Source organism: Vidua macroura, chromosome 9 (assembly GCF_024509145.1).
Source record: "Vidua macroura isolate BioBank_ID:100142 chromosome 9, ASM2450914v1, whole genome shotgun sequence".
Lineage (NCBI taxonomy): Eukaryota > Metazoa > Chordata > Aves > Passeriformes > Viduidae > Vidua > Vidua macroura.
Genome location: NC_071579.1, coordinates 16,554,091 through 16,580,477, shown reverse-complemented (window position 1 = coordinate 16,580,477; position 26,387 = coordinate 16,554,091). Strand labels below are relative to the sequence as shown.

The window sequence follows — 26,387 nt, the reverse complement described above, 5'->3', positions numbered from 1 at the left end:
ACTCAAGCCAGGCTTTCTGCAGAATTCAACTGAGGCTGTGTCTTAACATGCAACAACTAAATGCCCACAGGATCAGAACTCTGGACTTCAACTTTGAGCAAAAACCAGCAGCATTTAACTAAACGTATCTACTGGTTTCTGCAAGAAGCCATAATACTGAGTAGCCAAATGAAGCCAACGGATAAAAGAACTCAGAAGTGGATACACAAAATCAAATCCTGCACACAATTCCCACTGAAATTTATGGGACATGAGGACAGACTTAAATGAATAATGACATCAATTACTATTAAATTGATATATACTTTATTATGCACAAGAGACTAAGATGACATGACACTGTGGTTATCAAAACTGTACAACTATGCATTTCCACAAGGCTCTGAAATACTGAATGCAATACGAAATACAAATGGGGTGTTCAGACTGGCCACAGGTTTTAGCAAGTAAATTTCTCCCATTCTTTGATAAAAAAAAAAAAAAATGGCATTTGCATCTAAAAGAAATATACTTATTTATTCAAAGGTGAGAATATTGTGTTTGGAACCGGCAGGACACGGCAGCGAAGATCTGATAACGCTATGAACATCCCGATGGATGACAAACAACAACAGGGCACAACAGTCACCTCACGTGAAGGGCTGCAGCACAACCAACAGTACAGTCTTCTTGTGAAGCATGAGGTAGATATACATAACAGAAAGAACATACAGGAGAGGAATGGTTAGGAAAGAGCAGGGGGAAGGTTACAATCATCAGCATCTACAGACATTTTGCAAAATCATTTTCATGTGGAAAATGCTACAAAAATAGCCTAACACAGAAAGATCTGATCTCTTGAAACACAAATGTAGTAATGTCCAAAACCAAATAATGTAAAAGGTTAGAGTTAGTGATTAGACAACACATGACAGAACAAGCAGTACTTGGGAGTTTAAGTATCCTACTAATAGCTTTTACAGGCAGAAGGTGTCCATTTAAAGCCCAGTCCTCCCAATTTACATAAGAGGTTCCTTTGCAGTTGATTCCATCATGCTGAAATTAACCACTGACTCCATCCTTCCAAACCCCTGCTTTAACACCCTCTGCTGGGACAGGAGACTCTCCCTGGCCTTCCGACCCCCACAGGGCTCTGCCAGGTGAGTCCAGCGTGGTGAAACCCCACGGGGCAGAGGTGGCAATCAGTGCCTCAGCAGTCACGGATTCAGGAGCTGCCACACCACACACAGGGACTGGCAGTGGTGACAAATGGCTGCTATAAAACCAGAGCCTGGAGGTCTATCAGGCTCTGAGCTGAGGGCAGCTTAACAGCTGCTGCAAAGTACTACACACTTCTGTTATAAAGTTATTCACTGGGAATGCTCGGGTTTGGTTCTCTCTCTTTATTAAAGCAGGAATGACTCTTCCATCTGCTAAGCAATCATGTGCCATTTTGATAAACTCCAACAGACAATTAACTCAGGTGTATTAAAATTGCTGAATTAAATAACTGAGTATACCAAGTTCAGTTAATTTAAACTGTATTTCACACACAAGTCAACAAATCAAATCTTTGACCTTTATATATTTTTGGTTTATCCAATGGTATATATAAATCTGTAAATTATTCTAAAATTAGATTAAATTTTTGATAAAAAGATTGATAATGCAGCATGTTTCTCTCAAAAATATACAATTATCTATTTTACACAGAATTTTTCAACCTGTCCATCCCAACAACCAAATCTAATACTTCCTATGAGAAACTACTTAATAAAATATCTGAGGAAGGAAAGGGTTAAAAACAGGGAAAGGAATTTACAAAATATGTAAATTTCACAGTAATTGAAATTAAACATTTCATATAGAGTAACTTACATTTATCTAAAACATTTAAATATATCTTTATACAGAAATTTAATGTAGTAAAATATAGCTATGATTGAAGTTAAAGACTCTAGTCTTCTTTGAAGACATCTTTAAAGACTTTACACATAGAATATGCTTTAACAATACATTCTGCTGAAGGTTAGGCAAAGCGCTTTCTTTTCAACCACACAGGCAGCACATTCATCCTCCCGACGGCTCGGAGCAGAGCCAGTCCTGCACACCCTTCTGCATGGGGGTAACCACGCCTACACGACACCCTGTCCACCTCACCAGGACTGCTCACTGGTCTGGAACATCAAGTATTTTTGCATGTGTAACTCTAAGGCCCCCCTGCCTGCACAGACACTGAGACCAGCCTTGGTTCAGTGTTGAGCACGTGCTTCCAATAGTGAGGACAAGGCGTGCAGTTACCCGTTTGCATGGGTGTTGCAGGATTGGTAACAAATTTGATTTAAAGTGAGTAACACTCTGCCTGATCCTGGGCACTTAAATCTTTGCATATGTTGCACTTGGACCATCCTGGCATCAGCAAGGCACAAGTGTAGAATCAGCAATAAATTTGCAGCTCAGACTTCAGAGCAGACTATAACTCGAGTGTAATGAAGTCCCTTCCTCTCTTGCAGAACACAGGTAACCTTCACTATAGCTAATGAAAGTTATTAATCTCATTTTTAGAGGAAAACAATGCTCTCTCTTCTTCAAAGAAAGATCAGTAGAACACATTACAAAGTGGCAAGTAACAGTCAAAAGTGTTAAAAGTGTCTTTTTTTTGCTTTTCATTTTGCATCAATTTGAAGGTGAAGATAAGGCAATGACACTAAAAATAGTGACAATTAGTATCCTTCTTCCATTTCCATATTCTGATACTAGTTTGGGACGATCCAATCCTAATGTTCATACGACAGTTTGACACAAACAACTGCACAACTGTTTTCAGAGGACAGCAAACAACAGGCACTATTGTACATTCCTTGTGCCCTCAAACTCATCTCTTATTTCAAAGAGAATTTAGGCTAGCTAAAAGATTAGAACCAAGTCAACCTCTTTATCTCACCTATCTACCTATTATAAACTGAAAAGACAGTTTTTAATTTTATATATATATATTTATGGATTATATGTTTATGTATGGAAGGAATGCTGTGCTAATTTCCAATTGGTAAAGTGGTTAGGCTGTGTACACTCGATATATATATCTATTTGCATACAGACATTGCCATTAAAGGTACACACCCATCCATGTTAGTGCACAAGACTTTGTCTTAATGTTTGTGTGTGCCTATATTTGGTATAGCAGATCAAAAAATCTCTTATAAAAGAGCTTTGGCCCATTAAAACAAGAAAGGGAATGTTAGAGTGCGCTCTTTTCAAATTACCAAATCAATGACTATTATAACAAAAATACCTGGAACAAACCTGAAGCTGCAAACACAACAAGAAAGCAAATGAGATGCTGTAGCTGTAAGCTGAAAAAACAAAGATTATTCAAAAGAGGCTAAATGTAGCTGAATAATAAAATGTTATTTATCAAGGAGATCTGACATTGATGCTTTCTTGCTCAGAAAAAGAGAAATCCCTTGACCTAAGATCATCTTTGTTCTTCTTATGTAGTGATAGGACAAGGAGTAATGGCTTTAAACTGAAATAGGGCAGGTTTAGATTAGACATTAGGAAAAAACTCTTTACTGTGAGGGTGGTGAGGAATTGAACAGGTTGCCCAGAGACGTTGTGGATATCCCATCCCTAGAAGTATTCAAAGGCACATTGGACGGGGCTTGAGCAACCTGGTCTAGCGGAAGGTGTCCCTGCCCATGGCAGAGGGTTGGAACTAGATGATCTTTAAGATCCCTTCCAACCCAAACCATTCTGTGATTCCATGACTGAATTCCCTTAATGAATACCTTGTGTCAATGAGAAGGTTCAGGGAAAGGAAAAAATCATATAGACAAAGCAGCATCTTTCCAAACTGGCATAGATTTCACATTGAGAGCCCACAGACCCCTAGAACAGGTTGCAGTACTGTAAAATTAGTAGCTTTGTCACGTGTAGCATAACATGCTAACGAGATCCAACAGGCTGTGTTCACTCATGCATTGTATGCTCATATACACACTCACACACACAGTGGCTTCCCCAAAAGAAAATCAGTCTTTTTTTTTTCCCCGTAGAAAAATCCCTCCTCATTTTTTTCAGAAGCAACCAAACCAATCCTTTCAACGTTAAGAAGCTGCTGTCCGATGTCCCCACACAGTCCTGTGCTGCTCCTCGGCTGTGTGCCCGGGTTAGGTGGCACTGCTGCTGGAGCAGGGGGTGCTCTGTGTGCTGCCAATGCTGTGCGCTGCACTGCTGTTCTCAGAGGCTGGTGGTGACGTAGGGACCTGCTGTCTTCCCGCTGTCTCCCCTGAGGGACAGGCAAGAGAAAAAGTGGGGTCAGGAGAAGGGAAACTGAAAATGTTGTCATAAAAAACAACAATCCATTTCTTCCCAGTCTTCCTCTTCTGGTGGTTTGTTTTCCCATGCAATTAATATATTGGGTAACAGCCCTTAATTGGAGTTTCTCTGAAAATGTTACTAGACTTCGGCACCTAAGCATTGCTGTGCACATGGGGAAAATAACAGCACTGTTTCCCTGAGCATTTTACAAACAGCTGATGGAAACTGCCAAGATCAACATTGTCTATCTTCTGTTGTCAGCTGTCACTCAAAATGGGTCCTATTACACAACTCAGACACTGTATAGCTTTGCTGTTTCCAGGAAAAAGGCCAGGAAATGTAGCCTTTTGTTTTAATGCCAGTTTACAGAGCAGCATATTTACTAAAAGTGTAGCTCAAAACAATCTTCTTCCATCAGCTGGATACTACATATCGTGAGGCACAGCCAGTTTTCTTCATGTAGAAAAGCAACAGGCTATCCTGAAAGCTTGACTTGATTTATTTCTAATACAACATGCAGGAAGTTTTCCTATAGCTACCACAGTATGTGCAGCACTTAGAACCTGTTGTGAGAGCATGTCTCACCATTTCTTGTTAACTGTTTACTGACAATAAATTAAAACCCCTTCACTATTTAGACTGCCAAGTCAAGCACTTGGTGTCTCCTTACACCATTCTACACCTGTAGCTGGGATTGACAGGAAAAATCCAGCTGTCAACTAAGCACGAAAGTAATAATTATGCCATTTAATGCCTGAAAGATCATAATAAGGCCACATAGGAAACCATAACTGTGGCATTTTTAAAGTTACAGTGCTCAAGTCTGTAACCTTAGCAATATTACAAAATAGTCTCTTCAAAACAGATGGCAGGACTTAAGTTTATATAATGTGCACTGTAGCTGCCCCCTCCCTTGAGCTCATCTCCAGCATATGAACCTGTGATCTCAGTGCAGTAACAGTCACACTGCTACTGCCTGAGCTGCAGACCTGCCGTGGCAGCCAGCACCAGCACAGCTGCTTTCCCAGAAAAGGAGCAAGACGGAAATGATTTGTGGAATCATGGGCAGAGCAATTAGGAAAAATCAGAGGCTGGTACATCTCCTGCCTCATGTGTTTATAGTGACACAGCTTTCCTGCTCTACATTATCCTATGTTATCCAGAACCTGATGCCATGGGTCAGGTCTGCACACTCCAATTTTTCTTCCATGTTCAGGATTTGGTAGAGATCCCACTTCCCAGTGAGTGCTTCAGTGACAGGCTGGAGGCACAGCCTGCATCCAGAGGGTTACAGTGCAAGGACGAGCCAGCTTCCTCCCACAGGAGCTGCTCTGGCACATCCCCATGCCCTGCGTGCTGCTGCCCAGCTGCCAGAGCCCGAGCTTCTCGGAATGTGGCTGCAGAGGAAATGCGCCTTTAACGCTTTGTGTCTCGGGCCACAAAATATCCTTCTGCAGGCTGCTCAGTACTCAGAGGTGCTGCAAACAAACAAGGGAGGTCTGAGGATTTCTCAGAGCAGAGGTTGCAAGTGCTCTGTGTAATGGAGACCAGCAGATGTGCTGCTAGCTCAAGCCACAGCCACAGCTGAAGTGCACTTAAGGCCCCACAACACACAGCTCTTGCCTTACACCCCACTGGTTTAGGAATGGGGAGGAAAGAAGGGGCAGGACAGGACAGAAAAAACAACAAACTAAACTACTAAACCACACTGCTCAGGAGACCAAATAAACGTTTAAAAAGAGGGTGAAGATCTTGTTTTTAAATTCAGCATTCAGTCCAGCATTTTACTCTAGTGAGCAGATTTTGAGTTCTGTTTTTCCCAGTGTAAGAAAGAACTATTGTAGCTCATACATGAGCTGTGGATTTCTGCTCAAAGGCAGCAGGTCAGAATCTACCCCCAGTCATCTGCAAAAAAAAATCAAGTTTCAGCTTTAACTTGCTTTGGAAATGGCTTTGCAACCCCCCAGAATAAACAGTATCAAATCAAAGTATGTGTCATCGTGCTGTACAGGCTTTCATAAGCCTTGTTTGGATGTTTCTTCCCCTCCTGAGTTGCTCCCTTCTCCTCCCGTTGTTTGTGTACATGTTTTCCTTCCTTTTGTACTACAGGATATATTTATAAAGGCAGCGATAAGCAAACTCCCTTTCAATAAAACTAAACAAGTGGAGACAAACATCAGAAAGCAGCGAGGCGGGCTGCAGACCCCCAGCTCCCCCGCAGAAGCCGCTCGGGCGGCCGCTGGGCTCCCCCGGCGGGGCCCCCGGCTCTCGCTGCAGCTCTGCTGTCACCCATTTTACAGACCACATGGTTACACACAGCTTTGGTCAGCCTCAGCACACCAATACAATCTGTATGCATTTAAACATAAATTCATTTATAAGCCAAACACATGCTGTTTTTATTTTATGGTAAAGTGAAAGAGCAGTGCCACAGTCCCCAGCAAGCCCAATGGCTCACACTCTTCTCCTGGCTCCTCTGGAAAGTGTCCTAGGAGGCACCCTCCCTTCTGTTTGGGTTGGAAGGCCCCTTCCTTCCACTGTAATGGCCTCTGCAGCACCTCATTTCTACAGCACATCAGCAGCTCTGATCCACCACAATCACTTCTTGAACTAAAACAAATTCTCTATGTTCTCAAGAAAAAAGAAAATCCAAATCACAGTGATATTATGAACACACAGCCTAGCAACTACATCTGGACTGGCTGATTTTCCCGGTATTTTATTTCCTCAACACCTAGCTAAACCCTAGCAAAGTTTTTTTAAAAAGATTATCCAAGAAAAGGATGTAAAGAAATGTCAATGATTACTGAAGAGGCATTCTCCATCTGTCTTTTTCATGTAAACAGCTTCATGTATCTCATATTACTGAACCAAAACTGCTCAGAATGGACACATCTCATCTATTGACAGTAAACAAGCTTTTACCCATCTGAACGCGACAACATGCACTTTATTATTCACGCTTAGGAAAGCTGCCAGTTGTACTCCCTGTCCAGGAAGTCTGAATGTTTGCTTTTCTATCTCCATTTGCCAAATATAATTGGTTGCTATGTCAGTTTGCTTTAAATCAGAGCTCATAAAAAAGGGAGAAGTGGGGGAGGAGGGACACTTTTCTCAGATTTTGGAACACTTTATCCTCTTAATTTGCAACACCGCCTGAAGAAGGGAAGCGCACTTCCTAAGAGAACACAGGGACGGATGTTTTCTTTAACACACTTTACAAGGTTTAACGGTCACATTAACTAATCAGGCTTGTGCCTGTCTCTCCTAAACATACTCAATGAACCCTACTAAGACACGTATTACATTGATACATATTTATATGGTTAAATTATGAAGAGTTTCTGCATTCATTCACACTGCAAAATTTTTGCTTCTTTACAAGGCCCCTAGATAAATGAGGTTAATTGTGGCAAATGTCTGGTATTTCCCTTACTTCTTGGGTGCTCTCCAGGCAGCACCAACACCTTTCATGCCCTTTAACTGACTAGAGAAAGGATCGAAAGTACTGAGTCTTTTTGCAGACAAGTCAGCTAAAATTCTTCCTCTGTTGTTCTGATATTAGCTTTCCCTCTCTCTTCTCTTACTACCTGTGTGTCACAGGACATCTCTACTCCATGTCGAATTGCTTTAGAAAAATCTAGAATTTTCTAAAGCACAGCTTTGATACTTTGGCAGAAATTTTTCATGACTGAAATTAGCAAAAGCCCTACACGACAACACAATTGTTGCTCAATATCTGGAGATTAAATTCTACCTATTTTGTGGTTCCTTTCTGCTATCACTTGCTTGAGGTTTTAATGCTAATGGCCTATCAAGACAAACAAAAGAGCTCATTCACATTACACTTTCTTTGTTAGCAGCAGAGACACACTGATAAAATTGTATCAGCAAATCTTACTACTGGCAAAAAGGTGGCCTTTTGCTGCATTGCACATAGCACTACAGCAACAAAAATAACTTACTTTACACATTCCAAGCTGCCATTCTCTACCAGCAGTAGCTTTTATCTGTGCTCTGAGTATCAGCAAAACAGAGTTTTAGAATGAACTCATATTTTCCAACCTTTTGTCTAAACCACGTGTGGAAACCCCGTACTACTTACAACAAAAGATGCGATTTCAGAACACAATTCAGCAATGCATAAATTATCTAATGGCAAAAGACAGCCACTCTGTAGATGAAATTTAGATTATCTTTTTTTCTTCCCCTCCTCAAGTTAATAAAAGCCTGCAGTGAGCTCTAAAATGTTTCCACTGCAGCTGGATTATCTTGTCTGCCACAGCAGTTGTCCTCTAAGAGGCTGCGCCTGTCAGAGCGTTTGCTGCACTCTACTGCAAGTTATGCTTTGTAGATACAAGACACTGTGCACAGAAAGATTATGTGCACAGGAAAATAGGTGCAGTTTCACAATCCTTTGAAAATCTGAACCAGAAAACTTCCTAGATAATCTCTAATCATTTCTGTGATTCTCTAATCTGGTGAGTTACACTGTCCCCTTTCTTTCTTATATTCACTTATTACTTTTTGTCTGACATTTTTCTCCACTTATTTTCATCTCTCCAACACAAAGCCAGAGCAGCTGCCCTCTCCACTACTTGTATGTGGTCACCATGACTGATGTACTTTGCTAATAGAATTCTTTTAACGGGATCGTTCCAAGTTCTACTGTTGCTGAAGGATTTATCATGTTGGCTTTCCAGTGTTCCTTGAATACTGAAACATAACATGTCTAGAGATGGTTCTGTATGTGACTACAGACTGAACTTCCACAAATGCAGAACCAAAGGTATTAATTTAACAATTAGTTTGGTTTTTTTTTTGTTAATCAAGGTTACAGACATGGGAATTACTTAACTTCCCACTTACTCACTGAAATAGCACTTTTCTTCCACAATGTTTCAGTACATATATGAGACAGAATTATACAATTTATACATATTATCACAACCTTTAAATTTTCCATGTTTGCTTCAGTTCCAAACAAGTTTCATACACAGCTGATGCACTGAGAAGTATTAAACTGCTTATACAAAAATTGTTGCGCTGCCAACTGGAAAAAATGCCATAGTTTTTATTTCCAAATTAACATAAGCTTCTAGGTCATAATATTTACAGAAGCTCTGACCCAACAGGGCCAGATTCTCACTCCTAAATAGCTTCCATGAGGTTTCAGATGCCAGAAAAAAAACCCTGCAGTGGGCTACAGGCAAATTTCAATGCTCCAGAGCTGCACAGGCTTGGAGTAATTGACCTCACATTTTTCCCACCTCCCATATCTTGGTAGAGTCTCATGAGGCCAAAAGTGGAAGTAGTTGGGAGCCCAGAATACTCTAAGGATCCTGAGATACCCTATAATCCACAAGCAGCCAAGGTCACATGCTGGAAATTAAGGCTCCACCAGTGTCCAGTCCTTGTCTGGGCCATGCAACAGAAAGCTCCCCAAATGCTCTCATCTTTCAATACAGTATTCCATTTTTCTAATTCAGTTTAGCATGGGAAAAAATTCTGAGACACTGGAAAATTATCTGTGATTAGAGGCTGCACCAATTCAGACACATTCCTAAGTATTTGGTTGCACACAATTAAGATTACACATGACTTCTAGCAATTGAAAATAGTCATTGAAGAATGAAGGAATAAATAATTGTGGCAAAAATTCTATGTAATCAAGGCCCAAGAAAAATTTTCAAGTCTAGTTATACTCAGAATATGTCTGTTCAGATAAAGCATTCTCTTAACCATTTGGCCCACATCTTGTACACATAAGCCTAATGCAGTAACTGCAAAAAACCCAAAATTTAAAAGTAGTATGGGAACCAAAAGGGATCCATTAACTGAAATATTAACTAAATTCAAAATACAGAGCTGTTACTAATGATAACACACAAGCCAGAAATACTCAGTTTTACTCATGTCCCAGGTGAGTTTTCAAGACTTGTGTTTAAAATTAAACAAATTTTAAACCATAACATGTAGTATCTCCCTTTAGGGAAGGGCGGGTAGCATTCGGCAGATATGCAATAGAGGCTCATGGGAGGAGCTGCTGGAAAACTCCTGAGTAAGAAGAGAGAGCAAGGAGATAACAAAGCCCAGGGTAAGCAGTGTGGCTCGCTGCCCTCCCTCCCCCGTGCAGGGGTTCAGAGGACCCCGCGAGCCCGGCCTGGGTACCTGTGCGCGCGTAGATGAACCAGAGCGCTCCGGTCAGCAGGGCTCCGATCACGAACGCCGCGAAGGCGATGCCCACCACTGTCAGCGTGTCCAGCCCGTACAGCACGGCTGCTCAGGGAAACACACACAACACAGGCACTTCTTATTTTCAGAGGCACAGGAATTCTACAGAATTTCACCCTTACTCTACACCCTCATTCTACAGAAATTCACCCTTACTCTTTCATGGAAGAGCTTTTTGAAATTTCACAGTTAACTAAGTGCCGCTTTGAGAAACAGGCTGGCAGATTTGCATCAAGGAAATGAAAGTGATGCTTTCAGAGTGGCTTCAGTCCAACCAACTGTTCCACATCACAAAGTAAAACTCCAGCTCAGCACACCCAAATCTGGAAAATGTTGCAAAAATTAAGCAATTTTTGGTTGGCTGTTAATAACTTGCTTTCAATTAAGTATTCATTTATCTTTAAAGTGTGTTTTAAAAAGGCTGAAATGTTTGGCAAAAATGCTTTTCATTTAAATGGCCTAACATTCAAGCAAACTTTCCCCTACATCTACTCAAGTTCAGTCTGAAATCTAGGTGGAGAACGGAACTGCTGTTAAGAGGGAAGAGATGCCAGCAAAAAGTCAGCGAAAACATAAATAGAAACAATTGTTTTTCACATTTGGCAACGCTTTCAATAACTGAAATTAATTCCAAATCACAAAAATAGAAGCACACACACACGTAAATCACTTTCTAGGGGAGAGGCCCTTTTGTAGGACCATTTCAAGGGTAACAGCATTTGGTTCCTGGATGAGTTGTCCTCCAGTGCTAATCATTCAAACAGAAAAATTTTTGGCCTGTGTTTTTCTTTTTGATAATTATAAATACTTAAAAATTAATAATCATTCTGCAGTCTTTTAGGGACATTTCTTCTTAAAAAACTGATTTCTAGTTTTAGTATTTTTCATATCTCCCAGTGCACAAAATTGCTTAGTCCAAGGAATAACATTTTACTGACTATGCTGGCCAGGAAATGAGCTGACTGGATCTTAGTAGTATCCTTCAGTGGAGTTTTCAGTTCTCAGAACACAACCAACACCCTCACTTTACACATCCTGCAGCCAGCAGATGTCCCTAGGGACATCCCTCATCCTCTTTTGACAAAAGGCTTCTCCAGCAGCTGCTGTTGGCAGAAGCCTTCAGGACCCATTTCTGGGTATTTGTGACCTAGTTTGCATATACAACACCTGACAGATAGATAGTGTCTTAGAAGGTTTTTCTTTCATTTTTTCTACAAGACTGTTTCTGGTTCTTTCAGCTACTTCTAGTCATTCAAATGCAAACACAAAAGACTAAACTCAGCTGGTTTTTCCACCAGGCACCAGTCAGTGTCCTCTCCTCTCAGGAGGAAACACATTGGAGAGAGGAAAGTTGCATGGAGAAGTGGCAGAAGCATAATTGCTCACTGCCTTTGCTATTTTGAACAAATTTAGTCTTGAAGACACACGGACAGGAGCAGAAGAAAAACCTTTGCACTTCCTCTTTAAATCTCCCTTTTCTCCATTCATTCTTGCTTTTGGCTACACAACATCTGCACTTTCTCTCCTCTTCTGGGTCACTAATCGACCCTGATTAATTCACTACAACAAGCTAACATTAAAACCAAAGAAATGAATCCATATCAAGGCAGTGATCTCATCTAAGCATGGCCTGAAAGTGCTGGTGCTAGAGCACCTGGGGCTGTGGTGCAGGACAGGAGTGAGGCTGAAATAGGGCACAGGTAGGACACAGAAGCTCTGAGGGACAGCACTGCTGCTCCAACACCACTGTTGGGAAGCAGTGGCCTCAGCAGAGAGGGGGAGATAACACACGCACCAGCACATGAACTTGCTAAGGCTGAGACTCTTGCTGGTGTTTCCCCAAACCTGATTTTCACACAGACAAAAGGTCACAGTCCTCCTCCAAACACTGATGGGAACCTCTCAATCAACAATACAGCCAGAATTCTGTTCTGTCTCTGAATTAAACATGCACACACTCAGCTTAAAGAGAATTTTCTTAATTTATCTAATGCTTTGTAGACAAATGTTTAAAGATTAAAAGAGATTGTTTTAAAAGTTACTTACGTGGCTGTCGCACATTTGGCTTTGGAAAGGAAGGATCTAATTTAAAACAAAGAAAATGCACAAAATATTAATCAGATAGAGTTCCACATGCAGCCTACAAACTATGCAGGTTCTGATCTGACAGCAAGACATTAACCATATTGCTTTGTCAAAATTGCATGAATATGTGTTGATTCACCCATTTTCCTGAGTCCTACATGGTATTCTGTCTTGGAAGTTGTGTAGGGTTTTTTTTTTGTTTGTTTCGTTTTGTTTTTTGTGGGGGAGAGGGTTTAAAAATTTATTATTATATATAAGAAATAAAAGATCATAGGTATCGGTCAAAGATCACAGCTGTTATTCTAGGCAAGACTATCATCATCCTAGTGATGAAGATATCACCCTGTAACAGAAAGAGACAAATAAATGTTTAAAAAAATAAAGAATTTCCCCTCCTTTTTCTTAACTGGCCTCTCTTATCTTTCTCCAAGAATGCCACCTCAAGCAGAAGAGCTGGAGATTCTGGCTTCAGACCCAGGGACCTGTTTGGTTAGCTGTAGTTTGGTTCTGGATTGCCCAGCAACTCAGGGATTTCATTTATATTCTGCCATATCTGAGTGTGATCAGTGCAACAGATGTAAAAGGATTTTATAAGACTGTGTTTCAATACTTGTAATTGTATCTTTAGCAACTGAAAAAAATAATTTAATTAATTTCAATGCAAACATAACAGCCCAAGAATACTGAAAATAAATATATTCATTTATTTAAAGTGTTCTTAACTTCTAAAACCCAAAACTTCCAGCAATATCCTTTAGACCATTAGGTCCTGAGACACATGTGCCTACAAAACCCAAAAAAGCATTTTATTCTTAAATTGTGTTATTGTGTCTTGTTCTAACGCTTGAGTATCTCTTGCAGATCAGTTTTGGCAGATGAAACAAAACAGGTGGAACAGTAGCAGGAAGCAGGTGAGGACATAGAGGGGTGTGTGGGGTGGAATATGCACAAATAATCTGGAAAGTCATCAAGTGCACGTAACAGCAAAAATATAACTGAATGTAAGATCTGCAAGGAGGGCTGGACTGAAACCAAGGAGCACTGAAAAGTACAAACATGGATAAAGGCACTGTCAGATTGCCCAAACACTCTACTGGCAAATCCCAAGTGCCAAAAAAATGCCTTCTGAGCTGAGGGGAAAATGAATTTTCCATGCTATTTCTATCACTGGCCTCTCCACAGAGAATATGAAATCAGCTAATGATAAGCTGTGTAGCTCATTATCAATTCTCTTCAGACATCCAGTTCTTAAATGTATTTTACTGCAATTTGCTCAGAGCAACTCAGAAGCAGTGAGAATCATTGAGGTCTACAAAAAACATCTAATTTAAGAACAAGTGCTGCCAGCCTTTGGAATTACCATCATTTTCTACACCTTTGTAGGATAGAGGCACTTGTTAATTACCCTTTTGACATTCTTTCTATGACCTGTCTCTTTTTGCTATAGAAATAATAATCTAAAGTTTCCGCACTTAGCAAAAATCTGAACAACACTGTAGATCATTTCAACAGAACATGTATTTCCTAGCATATAAATGGCCATCCACGTGCCTTTCATGGGAGTGGGAGAGAGCACGGGGAAAGGCAGGAATGCAAAGGGAATATATGTGGCATGGAGTTAGGTTTTAAACACTTCCACTGGGATCCACTGGAAATTCCCATTTAGATATAGTATTGTGATTTCTAATACAGGCAATGACAGTTATAAGCTTGTTTGAAGAAAAAAATCACCTCTGCAATGACCAGTTTGTTCTGACTTTTGAAATGTCAAGCACATGACTTTCACATGTGGCTTGATAAGGAGAACCAGGGGCAGTACCTCACAGAGTGGTTTGCAATAGTGAAAGCCGGTTCTGTTCACATCAAATAAAATGAAGAACACTACCTCTGAGAGGTAAATTCTCCTGTTCAATAATGTGATATAATTTCTTCTCCACATCTTAGGTTCACATATTGGCCAACAATGGCATTTGGCTTTAAGAAAGAGGTTTTGATTCACTGCAGAACAACTGCATACCAACAAAGCTACATTGTTAATGTGCCATTTTGTATTATGTCTGAAAGCTGGGATATGCTGGGGAGATTTCCACCAAGCCTCCTACAATTATACCAAATCACCCACAATGCAACAAAATACTCTATCACACTGTTGTCTTGTAAGTAATCTTTATAAATTTAGCTTGTCTTTGCACACTGAGACCTTGTGCCTCTGACAAAGACAACATTCTGAGTGGAGCCTGAGATGGGAGCTGTGCACAAAGCTCCACACATCATAAGGACAAGAGAGCTGAAGTACGAGTCTGTTTAGTGAAAGACGAATTTCAGTTGCAGGATTTACTCATCCCCAATAGAAAGCCTACTGAAATAATATGAGAGCTGAGCAAAATGGAAGTCCAGATTCAGGCCCAAAGCACAGTTTTAATTGTAACAGCGACAGATCAAATACTTGACTTTAATTCAGAGTGGATTTGCTCTGTATTAACAATTGTATTAAAAACCTTCCAAACTAAATATGAGCTGACTTGCAGAGTTAGACAGAAACAATTGTTGCCTATGTCCCTATGCTGTATTTGAACTTCAAATTGTTCAAAGACTAACAGCATGCCCTGTAAAACAGAGATTAAAGGACTCCTGATCACCATCCTTTTGATGCTCCCTGAAAAGAATTCCAGAGGTCAAACAGCCTTTGGACACCATTGGAAGATTTTGATGTGTATGAGAAATCACTGAAGCTTCTTATGAAACTTCAATGCAAATACAAAAAGAAAAGATAAATGAACGTATTTTCTTCCAGGACTGCATCAAAACATGACCGAGGCTCTTGTCAGAGTGATCTATTAAGAAAAACTTTTTAATTAAATGAAACTGAGAACAGCTCTTACTTCCCATCACTCACAGGGCATATTCTTAAACTAGAATAAGGTCTCGTCATGCTGTTGGGCATTATCTCATAATGCACTTCAGCCTCTCCAACTCCCCAACTCCTTCAACCAGTTACTAGCCACACGTTTGTTTTTTTTTTTTTTAATTAAGAAATTACATAATCAAACAAGTCCCACCAAAATGGAGCCCCTTTGTGCATACTATCCTTTGTTCTTCATAGTTTAAGAATCTAGTGAGTCTCCAGGGGCCACCTCTTTGTCTTACTTAGTCGGCTTAAAGATCCTCAATACTTTGTGATTCTTTTATTATTATTCATAAATTTATATTTACAAGCACAATAAATAAAGGACACAGCAGGGAGCAGAAGACTGCCTTTGATCTCTGGGCAACAAGAAATTGCTCCAAATGCTACTGCTACTTTCATACTTCCAAAACCCATGTTATTTTGTACTACTCTGAGTATTCCTCTTTCAATGCTTGGCAAACCCACATGTCCAGAGAACAATAATGTGGTTAAAAAATGGCTACGCCTTGGCCTGATGACTGCTGCCAGGGAAATGTCCTAACAAGTAACATCTTAAGACACAGTACCACCACAAGATTATACAATGTCATATGCTCCCTCATTTCAAGTGACTGTACGTTACACAATATTCTATATATATATATATATATATATAGCATTATTAAACAGGTCAAGCTCATTTTTATACCTTCTTGTTTTCCTTCATGTGTTATTACAACAAGGGGCTTGGTGAAGGTTTTCTTGTTGTGCATCATGGCCAAGATCATATCCACATTGAGAGAGGTGCAAGCTTCATCAGGAGGAATGCACTGGAGTGCAAAGAACAGAGGTCAGAGTCACCCATCTGCCAGGGCAGCTTTGCCAGTGGCAGAGTTGCCCCATAACCAGTTTTACCCTATACAATTTACCAAAAAATGAGAACCTCCAAACAACCTTATAGTTTGTAGCAATTAGATTACAATATTATCCAATATGGTGCATGCCTTTGGGAATTAAACCTAACATTGTTTGTGCTTTGGATATGCATAGAAAAGATAAACTTGAACCACTTGTGCAATCAAAAGCAATTTCTACTTGTAGCCACCTAAAGAAATTTAAACAGCAAATTATGTAGTCAAAATGCACAGTATAATAACTCTTATCTACTAAAATTCTGAACCTAGAGATATCATGTTCATTAGACAATTCCATAGAAAACTATTTATTACCTTTAGAGTTCAGATTAAAAAATACATTGTTTTCATCTAAATCAGAAGTTTTGATAAATTTAATTAATTACTGACCTTTGGCAGTCCTTGAGTATCTTTGCCTTTATTTGTACACAAAGTCAACTCGCAGTGAAGAAAGAGAAGTGAGATGTTGAACATTGGTTTGAACACAAAGCTAAATCTTTTTCTGTCCTTCTGTACATGTGGTATTGGAAAATTCTTTTTCTCAATACTGTAGAATTTAACAGATTCATCTTTAGGACAAATGTTTTCTATAATGGTATAGTCAGACATTCTATCTGGATTTGAAAACGGGGAAACAAAGCACGTTTGAATAGCAAAGCCCAACGATCTGTCAGCTTTAGTCACAGACACCTGCATTAAAGAAAGAGACAGTAAGATCTTAGAAATGACATTTTTAGTTCACATTTCGTTAATATTTTCAACAATTTTTTAAGCAGTTTTCCAGTGCCATTTCCAGTCTGAAATATTTTGAAGACTAAATGTTAAGGATAGACTGTCAAACTGAGAGACAGAAAATCTGTGGTTTCAAAACCAGCAGCTGTTTAATAGCATAACCATGCATAAATACAGCAATCCCTTATCTTTCTGAAAGCAGATGAAACCCACCTCCCCAGATAAGACACACAGTTAATGTCTGTGTCTGCCACCTGAGATGGCACTGCCTCCCTTAGACACACAGGCTATAACAGAGCTGTATGGAAATCAATCACTAATTCCATGGTTTTGTATCTGTTCAAAATTATAATGAAAATAGAAAAAAAAACCCCAAAAAGCAACAGACACAGAGAATCCACCCCCAGCCAAGACAGGAATGCAAAGGCAGAGAGGAGGTCATGGTCTGACGTGTGGGTGGCATTCCTGGGCTGGAGGGGGTGAGGGAGCCTCCTAAAAAGCCATCATTTCTTGTGAAAGGATCCTTTTAGCTTATTGTAAGTTTGAAATTCATATCCTTTTATGAAAAATAATTAAGACTGAAAGCTTCCAATGCCGTGATGTTGCTCAGCTGGATTGGAATGCAGACAATCAATGCTATAGAATAATTAGAAGGAAAAAAAAGAAATAGAATTTGTAACAAATGAGGCATGTTGCTCTTAAGAAACAACAGAAGCATTTGTCTAACCATTAACACTGCCAGATGAAATAGTTCCACAAGAAATCTTCTTAGAAGAAATGTGCCTTATATGCATATTTAATCCATATGTGCTACTTGTATCTTTAAGGAAGAGCCTGCCAAATTGTGTGGTCTATGCAGTAATTTCTGGATGCTAGGAGTTTTGCTGTGAATAAAAGCATTCCTCCTTTTTTCTATCCCTTATGTGAGCAGCAATCAAATTAGAGATGAAGGGATGTGCTGAAGCATCTAAGCAAGAAAGACTATCTTCTAAAAAGAACAGAAATAAAGATGGATGAAGAAAAGTCAGCCACAGATACTGACAGGAAACAAGCTGATGGTGCAAACTAATTAAAAAAGAGATTATGGAAAGTAGGACAGGCATACTACAGTTAATTAAATAAAAAGATGAATGATATCTCAAGGAAAGAAAAGAACTACAGGAGAAAGGTGAAAAATCAAAATGTGGTAAGAAAATGACAGCAGAGAAGAAAGAATATAACTCCAGAATCCAAAAGATTCAAACACAAAAAAAACCTTACCAAACAAGGAAAAAGGAGATAAAGAATTTTAACCAAATATGTATTTATCAAAACCCAAAAATATTTTTCTTAGTAACAAATGCAAAAGAGAAACAAAAAAGGGGAAAAAAAAAATCAGTGTCATCTTAAAAAATGGAGTCACTGAAGTTCAAAACTGATAGGTTTTCCACTGTGCAAGAAAGAAAAACAGAAAAAAAAGCTTTTGCCAGGACAGGTGATGAAGAAATCAGAACATCTGTCTGAATAAACAGCTCCAGCGGGCTCTGAGTCAGGGGGATTCATCCCAGATCAATGAAGGAAGTGGATGGTTTTAAGTGTTTGTTATAAAAATATTCTTAACTGAGTGTGACAGACTTTATTTTAGCTTTAGCTGTCTTAAGTACTTTCCACTGGGGAGAGAACAAAGAAATGACAAAGCACACTGAAATTATCAAGAAAACAGCACCAAATGGGTCACTGTGTTTATCATGTGCACCATGGGCTCCCAAAGACAAACTGACTTGGGCAAGAGAAACATGGCACAGCCCTGCTGCCTTCTCCTGGTCTTACAACCCCATAGCTCACACCTTGTGATTTCCTTGCCTAGAAACTGGCAATACTTCTTCATTGCCAAAGCTGCATTTTATAATGTCTACCACTATCTGAAAATCCAAAATTTTGTTCACATAGCTATCTTTAAAAATACTGACTGTATTGGTGTGAAATTCCACAGATTTCATAAGCAACTCAGCAACACATGGAAATATTGTGCAAAATGTACCTGAAGTCAAGGGTACCCAGCTGTTGATTTTGTTTTAGCATTATTTATCTAAATCTGCTAGATCTCTTATGTGGTAGCATTCAAAAGAATTATCACTGATGTTTTTAAGCAGATTGGAGAGGGACCAGAATCTGTATTAACTGTGTAACCTGAGAACACTAGCATATGAAAGACACACACTTGTAATAATCTTTTTGCATGTCTACATCTTTCAGACGAGGTTCAGACATACAATAAAATGAACCCATCAGGACATGCCAGTTCAGAGCGTGAGCTCAGAAACCACCTTAAAGTTCAGTACGGAAAAGCAGATTTAGCAAGAATCACCCATCTACCTGGTAAGTTAAATTCATCCATTTTGCAAGAATCCTTTTGGTTTTTTACCCAAAATACTGTCCTACCTCTTATCCCACAGCTTCTGTTCTCTTCAGGCATCAGAGAGACCTGAATCAGCTGCCCAACAAAACCTTTCAACTGACAAGAACAGATTTGGCTCAGTCACAAAGCCTTGCAAAACCCTTCTGCTAGTTTGAAATCTTCTTCAGTTTGTTACCTCTACATATACTGGCCCATTCTTGGCAACAGAGAAGAGTCCTTGGGAGGGAGCAACGAACAAATCTGTTTTGTACAGGTCCATGTTGAAGGTCACATTGGTGATGTGTGGTTCAGGAGGCCAGAAAATGCCTCTGTCATCCTCTGGCTGGTGCAGTGTGCAATTAAACTAAAATGAGAAAAAAAAATACAGTAACATCATGAGTCAGCAGTGGTAGGACAAATTTCTTATGTACAGTATAGGCCCAACCACACTACATCTACTTAGTGCAAACCTTCAACAGGGTCATAATACTGTAGTGAGAAGAAATGTGTTAAAAGACAAATTAATTTCTAGACAATTAATCAATTTATGTGAAAGGCCTATTAAAACAGGTATTTCTTTGCTGTCAGGTGCAAAACCAAGGGTGACATACCGCTATTTCAGGCCAGCTTGAGAAAGCCACCTCTCCCTCATCAGCATCCCCTGGAAATCCATTATCACCTGATTCCATGTCATCATCTTCAAAGCCACTGCCTTCAGCTGGTGCTGACAGCTGAATGACAATCTGCACAGAGAGGGATTGCAAACAATTTAGATTAGGTGATAACCGAGCTCTCTCATGGTTATTATTTTCTGCTCTCTTCAGAACAATGCAAAGGCCACAAGAAGAGCACCAGCTAAACAAATGGTGAAAGCATGTCATGAACAGCCTTGTGCTGAGCTTGTAGGATATGCAGCTTATATTTAAAGAATGCCTGAGTTTTTTTCCCAGAATTCAGAGCCAGCGAAGAAAGACACCAGTCTGGGTGTTGGTATCTGAAAGAGCAGCCCAGCATTTCTGTTCTATTTCTAGTATTTCTATAGCCAACACTGAAAAAAGAAATGGCTTTCTAAAGTGATATTTTGCTACTAGCAGTTCTCCTTAGTGTACTCATAAAAAAATCACAAAAAATGTTAGAGTCACTAAAGGATTTTCTCTTCTGTCATTAGCATTTTTTTCAGACATGTACACCCAAAACCATAATATTCCTTCTTTATTTTCTCTCCATTTTTTTTTTTCACTGAATTCCCCCCACTTTTTTTTTTTTTTTAAATCATCCTTTTCACATGTCTCTATTTCTTCACCTGGAAATGCATGGCTTTGTTTTTCAGTGTTCTGCATTTTGCCTCTTTATGCTTGCAGCTTCTCAGCTAGTTCCTTCCCTCTCAGGACTTCAACTTTGTTTTCTTAGACTTAGAGCAACTGCTAAAAAATGACATACACACACCCTTTGACACTGCACTGCAGGGTGTCTTTTTTTTTAGGAGAAATGCTCCCAAATTCTGAACAATCCCATACATGATTCGGAATTCAAGCCAAGACTATAAAAGACATGATGGAGAAAGGAGAGGAGGTAAATAACCACTTTACTTTGGGCCATAATAGAATACAGGGACCATGAGAGTATTTAGCTCCAGACCTGTGCTATTCTGTCGTTTGCCGAAGATTCTATCTTGCTTTGGGACTGTTTCTAAACTTAGGTGCTACTGTCTCCCCAGCATAGAACAGTTTTTACCAGGCAAGGTCAGATCAGATTGCCTGAGCTGTGTTTGCGTTGGACCACAGGCTTTCCATCATTTGCCAAAGTTACTTCTATGTACTGGAAAGCTCAGCAAGAGAAGCGTGTCATTACTTTTGAACCCAGAATATCTGCATTGTACTCTGGCTCATAAGCTGAGCCAATCTGGAAGCAGTTGATTACAACCTAACTGGGCTCCTTTGCATCATCACTCATATACAAGTGCTCAAGAGTCCTTTCATTACGTAGAGCAACTGCTAAAAAAATATAAATTCAAATTTTAAGAGAAAATCATGCAAAAATAATGTCATTTCCTCACATTTTAAAAGCCTTTTTTCACACACAATTTTAGAAGAAAAAGATTTCACTTAATTCAGGGTATGAATTAAAAGGTAGTGTTTTGTGCAATTACAAAACTTCATTCCTATTTCTCTTTATAGCAATGTATTAGTGCTTATGTATGGATGATCAAAGCTGCACAGGGAATGCCAGTGCAACTTCTCCCAGACTAGTACAGATGGTCCCCAAAGAGCAGCTGTGTTGTAAAATGTATTTAACTCCAACTCCTCTGTTTTCCTTTGGGATACTATCTGATCACAGGAGCACACTGAATGTGCAGCCTTCATACCTCCTTGAATGCAGGGACCGTGGTTGCAACTAGGTTTGAGCTAGGCAGCAAAGGATCAGGATGCCTCCTTTTTGCTAAGACTAAATCTAACTACCATGGCTTCCTTGTACTACTACAATGTGCAGTACAGAAGGTGGATCCTCTTTGTAAAGTACTCACAGAGTTAAAATAAACAATCTTGTTCAAGATGTATGCTGTCCGAGTGCCGCATTTGTTGAGCGAAGACTCCAAGATGAAGTGGGTGCCGTTCATCCTGGCTTTGCAGGAGTGGTCCAGCAGCGAGAGCTCCGTGCGGGCGTAGCCAGCCTGAAACAAAGGCGCTTTGTCAGGGGCTGGAGCACAACTGTGCTCGCCTCCTGCCGAAGTGCAGTTCAGCCCCTGTTCGTGACTGCTGACAGGAGGAAGTGAAGTTCATTGTACTGACATCCAGGGAAGGTCACTCTCAAAATGCTGTTATACATGGCAGACAAGGAATAAATGTAACATGGAAAAAAGGAAACAACAGGTTCATTATTAATCTGCTGATTAATAATGCTGACTTTGTTTGGTCTGAAATGATCTAAAATGCTGTTTCAGGCTCTTTTCCACAATACACATGGACACAAGCAACCTATCAGCTGGTAGACAGTAAAGATAGATCTTTAGATCTATTTAGGTTTCACACTGCTACCAAAAGCAGCTTCTTTGTACCTTGGAAATTAAAAAAATCAGACTGATGGCTGAGTACAGTAATTTTTTGACAGAACCAACTGCACACACCTTCAATCAGAAATCCCTCTAACAACCACCAGATTGCTGGGAAAAGAAAACACTATTCTGAATTCTGGCAAAGAAGATCTACAGTATAGTTTCCTCACCAAACTGTTTTGGGGGGGTTTTGTGATGATGGCTGTAGGAGTTAGAATGTTTATTTTTTCAATTAAAATACAAATAAAATGGGCTACCCAAAAAAAGCCTCCCCAGTTCTGAGAATAAGATATCACACCAACCTGTAGAGAATCTTTTTCTACAGCTACTGTCATAATTTTGTCATCACACTTTATTGACAGGGCCATATCAGCACTGCCCTGAACTTCTTCAGGTTCTTTATGTTTTGAGAGGGAATGCCCGAAGTCATGATTTATTAATGTATCTACTGAATGCCTGGATGGGAAGATTTCTTCTCCCACTGTGTCATGTCTTCCTCTGTTAATGTGAAATGGAAAAGTCAGGCCATCGGTATTCTTTGGAGCTGGCAGTGGGTTAGCACCCAGCAATTCTGTCAGCTCTGGAGGAAGGGAATGGTCTTCTTCATCATTCATCTCTTCTGAAAAAAGAAAAAAAACACCAAAACCAAACAAATCCACATTAGTTTATCAGATATTTTTCCTAAAAGGTATCCCAAACTAATAATTTTCATAGAAAAAAAATATTATCCATAAAGGCAGCTCCCAAAGGCCATTAAAAGCAGCATCTTTCCACTTTTCAGGTAAGTAGCCACAACTCCTACAACTAAGTGTTTAGTTGTTACTGAGGCATCTAATCTTGGTGTACTTAGTCCCTGTCAGAAATCTCTCCCACCAAGAGCTGAAAATAAACTTTTGATGAGTGGACCTATTATATGTAAAAGATCCAGAGAGATAAAAGAAATATCACATTCATCAAATATTCTATTTTGGTACGGCTGAAAGAGCCTAAGTGCAAATCATTAGGTGAAATTCTTCCACTACCTGACCCATCAGAAATTCAGTCACTACTGTTGTGAAACTACTTACATAACCAGAATGAAGCTAAATAAGAGTTAACTTTATAGTGAGTAAATGAGGAAACTATCTCTTGGCTTATACATGTGACTGCTGAGGACAGAACCCATGAGAGTGCAATTGATAAAATTAATGTGAACATAAGCTTTATCAAAATTGTAAAACAATAGTTTTAGTGGTTGAAACTCAGAATTAGTGAAAAAAACAGATGCAACTTGGCTAGCTTTAATGGATCCAGACAGCTTTACATCAGCAATTACTTTAGCCAAATACCCAATTTTTTTCAATAGTTGTATTTATTCTGTTTGCTCAGATTTTTTGGTAAGCCACTCCTGACTGTAAACAGTTTCAATGTTTATTTAATCGTCTCAAGGAAACATTATGCTCATACTTTTGGAAAAAACACACTGAAAAAACAAATCAAAGCTGGATTTATTAACTAACAAGATATCCAGTTGCTGACATCTATTTCAGTGAACACTGGGTACCATCAGCTATGGAGTCTTGTGCGTTGGATAAACTATAAACATTTAATGCCACCAAATTTCAGGAAATAACATAACTTTGCCTGGACTTTTCTAATCAAAAAGCCACAGATTATTATTTGCAACCATCATTTATAGCTATTACCAGCATTCTTGATGACAAGTAGTAAAAGAAGTGCAACAGCCAAAACCAAAGCTTCAAAACTGAGAAAACACTGTTCAAGTAACTGTATTCCTAGAAACACAAGATATGCTTTTTCTATATGCTAAAAGTTCATCTTCAACTTACCTATATCTTCAAGTTGCAGATGAAATCTGTTAGCAACAGGTGCTTTTGTGTAGGAAATAACTGGACTGTAATTATGCTCATAAGCCCACTTGATCAAACTCTCATGCGATGAGGGAAGGTCAGGTATTACTGATTTACTCATAGTCATGGATCGTTCTGTTTCTTTTCCAAAACCAATACTATTTGATGTCTGTAAATAAAGAAAAATTTGGTTTGTGATTTACCACTTAAAGATACTTACAATGGAATAGTGACACTGATTGAACCCTGGTTTTTTTATTCTGTTTTAATCTACTAAATAACAGCAAACTGAGGACACCTGGGAAATAAACCAAACCCTGCCACCTTAGGCAAGTAACTGCTGCACAGATGGAAAAGAACCCCCTGCTTCCTCTCAGCCTCTGCCTAGAGTACAATTAATCAAGGCAATCAGAAACTGTTAATCCTTAAACGAGACAAAGACATATTTAGAGGCTTTTGTATAAGGCCATACTTTCTTCAAAACTGATCTAAAATTACTCCTGAAGTGAACTTAAGATGACAAATGAATTTTCAAATATCCCCTAATTTCTTGGATTAGAGCATTACTTTAGCTGAATAAAGGAAAAGCTAAGTTCAAATGAGCATTACTCAAAAAGGCAAAAAGCATGCTCATGAAGTAGAGCTGATACCAGCTAATGCTGTAAGTCAGCTGGCACCAAGGACAGGCTGTGTCTGAATGAGCTTCACCCTAGAAATGCTGGGTGCCTCCTCCAAAGTATTGAATTTGTTAAACACGATTGAACTAAACACTCAATAGAGCAGTAAGTGAGAGCATGCACATTTATGCATGGCCAGACAACTTAAAAAAACAACATTTACTTTCTGTAAATGAAAAGATTTTTCAATTAATTAACAATATGAGTTTTACACAAATATGTCGATACAGCAAACTCATAAATGCACGTGCTGACCTTATGAGTGAACATGCTAAATTATCATTAAATAAATGAGTCACACAACCTTTTAGTTTTCATTTTCCTGTAAATGTTTTGTAAAATTTCAACTTTTTTTTTCCCAAACAGGCAAGACAAAGGAATATAACAAGTATCTCTCACTGTTAAAGAGGCAGTTCGAAAACATTCACTGGTATTACACAAACATGTATTGAGCAGCTTGGCATCTTTAACATGTATTCATTCACACCAAAGCTAAATACATATATAGTTATTCTTACAGTCACATTACTATTATCACTGTAACAACCACATCAATGGCCACAGAACAAGCTGAACAAAGATGCTGCAGGAAAGGCACTTTTCAGCGATTTCTGCAATGTGATTGAAATGCACTTTCTAATGCTGCTAATACCATGGAATGTTCCACAAACACTTTCATTCCCATGCTTGATTACCTTCTCCATCATATAGGCTGCATCTTCTTTTCATCCCCACTGGGTTTTCCTCAATGTGAGCAGATCTTAAATCTTTCACTTGAGAACACCAGAAGATTGACTAGAGAGATCTCTCTTAGACAGTGCTCCTATGGACACGCTACACAGGTCAGAGAGCTCAGCTGTACTTCTCTATCTGACATCAAAATGAGTTTTTGAACAAAGAAGTGAATAAAGGATGTAGAGAGGCCTGATGGAATGGCTCAGTGTACCTTTAGCTCCCTCCCTCATTTCTTCCTAAAGACCCAGTTCTGCAGCCTTTAAACACTTGAGGCTTCACAACTGAAGTTAAAGATAACTTTAAGTACAGAGTGCCTGGTTTGAGGATACTGTTACCAGAACAGTTATCAATGCTCAGCAAAGGTCACTGAAGATAAGGAACAAAAATGGAACAACAGGTATCCTAATTTTAGTGCCTCGCAACTCTTTGGAATCAACTAATCTTTGATCTTCAACACGTGCAAATCTGGACACAACTTACCACGTATTTTCATATTACCACACAGCTTTGACTGGTAGGAGTTATTATGCTAACCCAACTTT

The 26,387-nt window shown here is 39.3% G+C and overlaps 1 protein-coding gene across 2 annotated transcripts in view; it reads right to left on the bottom strand.

Annotated features, from left to right (window-relative positions):
* Positions 1–283: 283 nt before the first annotated feature.
* The window catches only part of TGFBR3 (transforming growth factor beta receptor 3), a 113,309-nt gene continuing 87,205 nt past the window's right edge, over positions 284–26,387 (bottom strand). Inside the window, exons 8-17 of one of the 2 annotated variants that reach the window (XM_053984781.1) lie at positions 24,413–24,602; positions 22,886–23,202; positions 22,056–22,202; positions 20,143–20,274; positions 19,728–19,895; positions 16,813–17,112; positions 16,218–16,338; positions 12,583–12,618; positions 10,474–10,581; positions 284–4,270 (exon numbers count right to left, since the gene is read on the bottom strand). In XM_053984781.1, coding sequence (XP_053840756.1) covers positions 4,152–4,270; positions 10,474–10,581; positions 12,583–12,618; positions 16,218–16,338; positions 16,813–17,112; positions 19,728–19,895; positions 20,143–20,274; positions 22,056–22,202; positions 22,886–23,202; positions 24,413–24,602 — 1,638 coding nt within the window. In that variant the 3' untranslated portion in view covers positions 284–4,151. The remainder of the gene's footprint in view (positions 4,271–10,473; positions 10,582–12,582; positions 12,619–16,217; positions 16,339–16,812; positions 17,113–19,727; positions 19,896–20,142; positions 20,275–22,055; positions 22,203–22,885; positions 23,203–24,412; positions 24,603–26,387) is intronic. The other variant, XM_053984782.1, reaches the window with a different exon arrangement.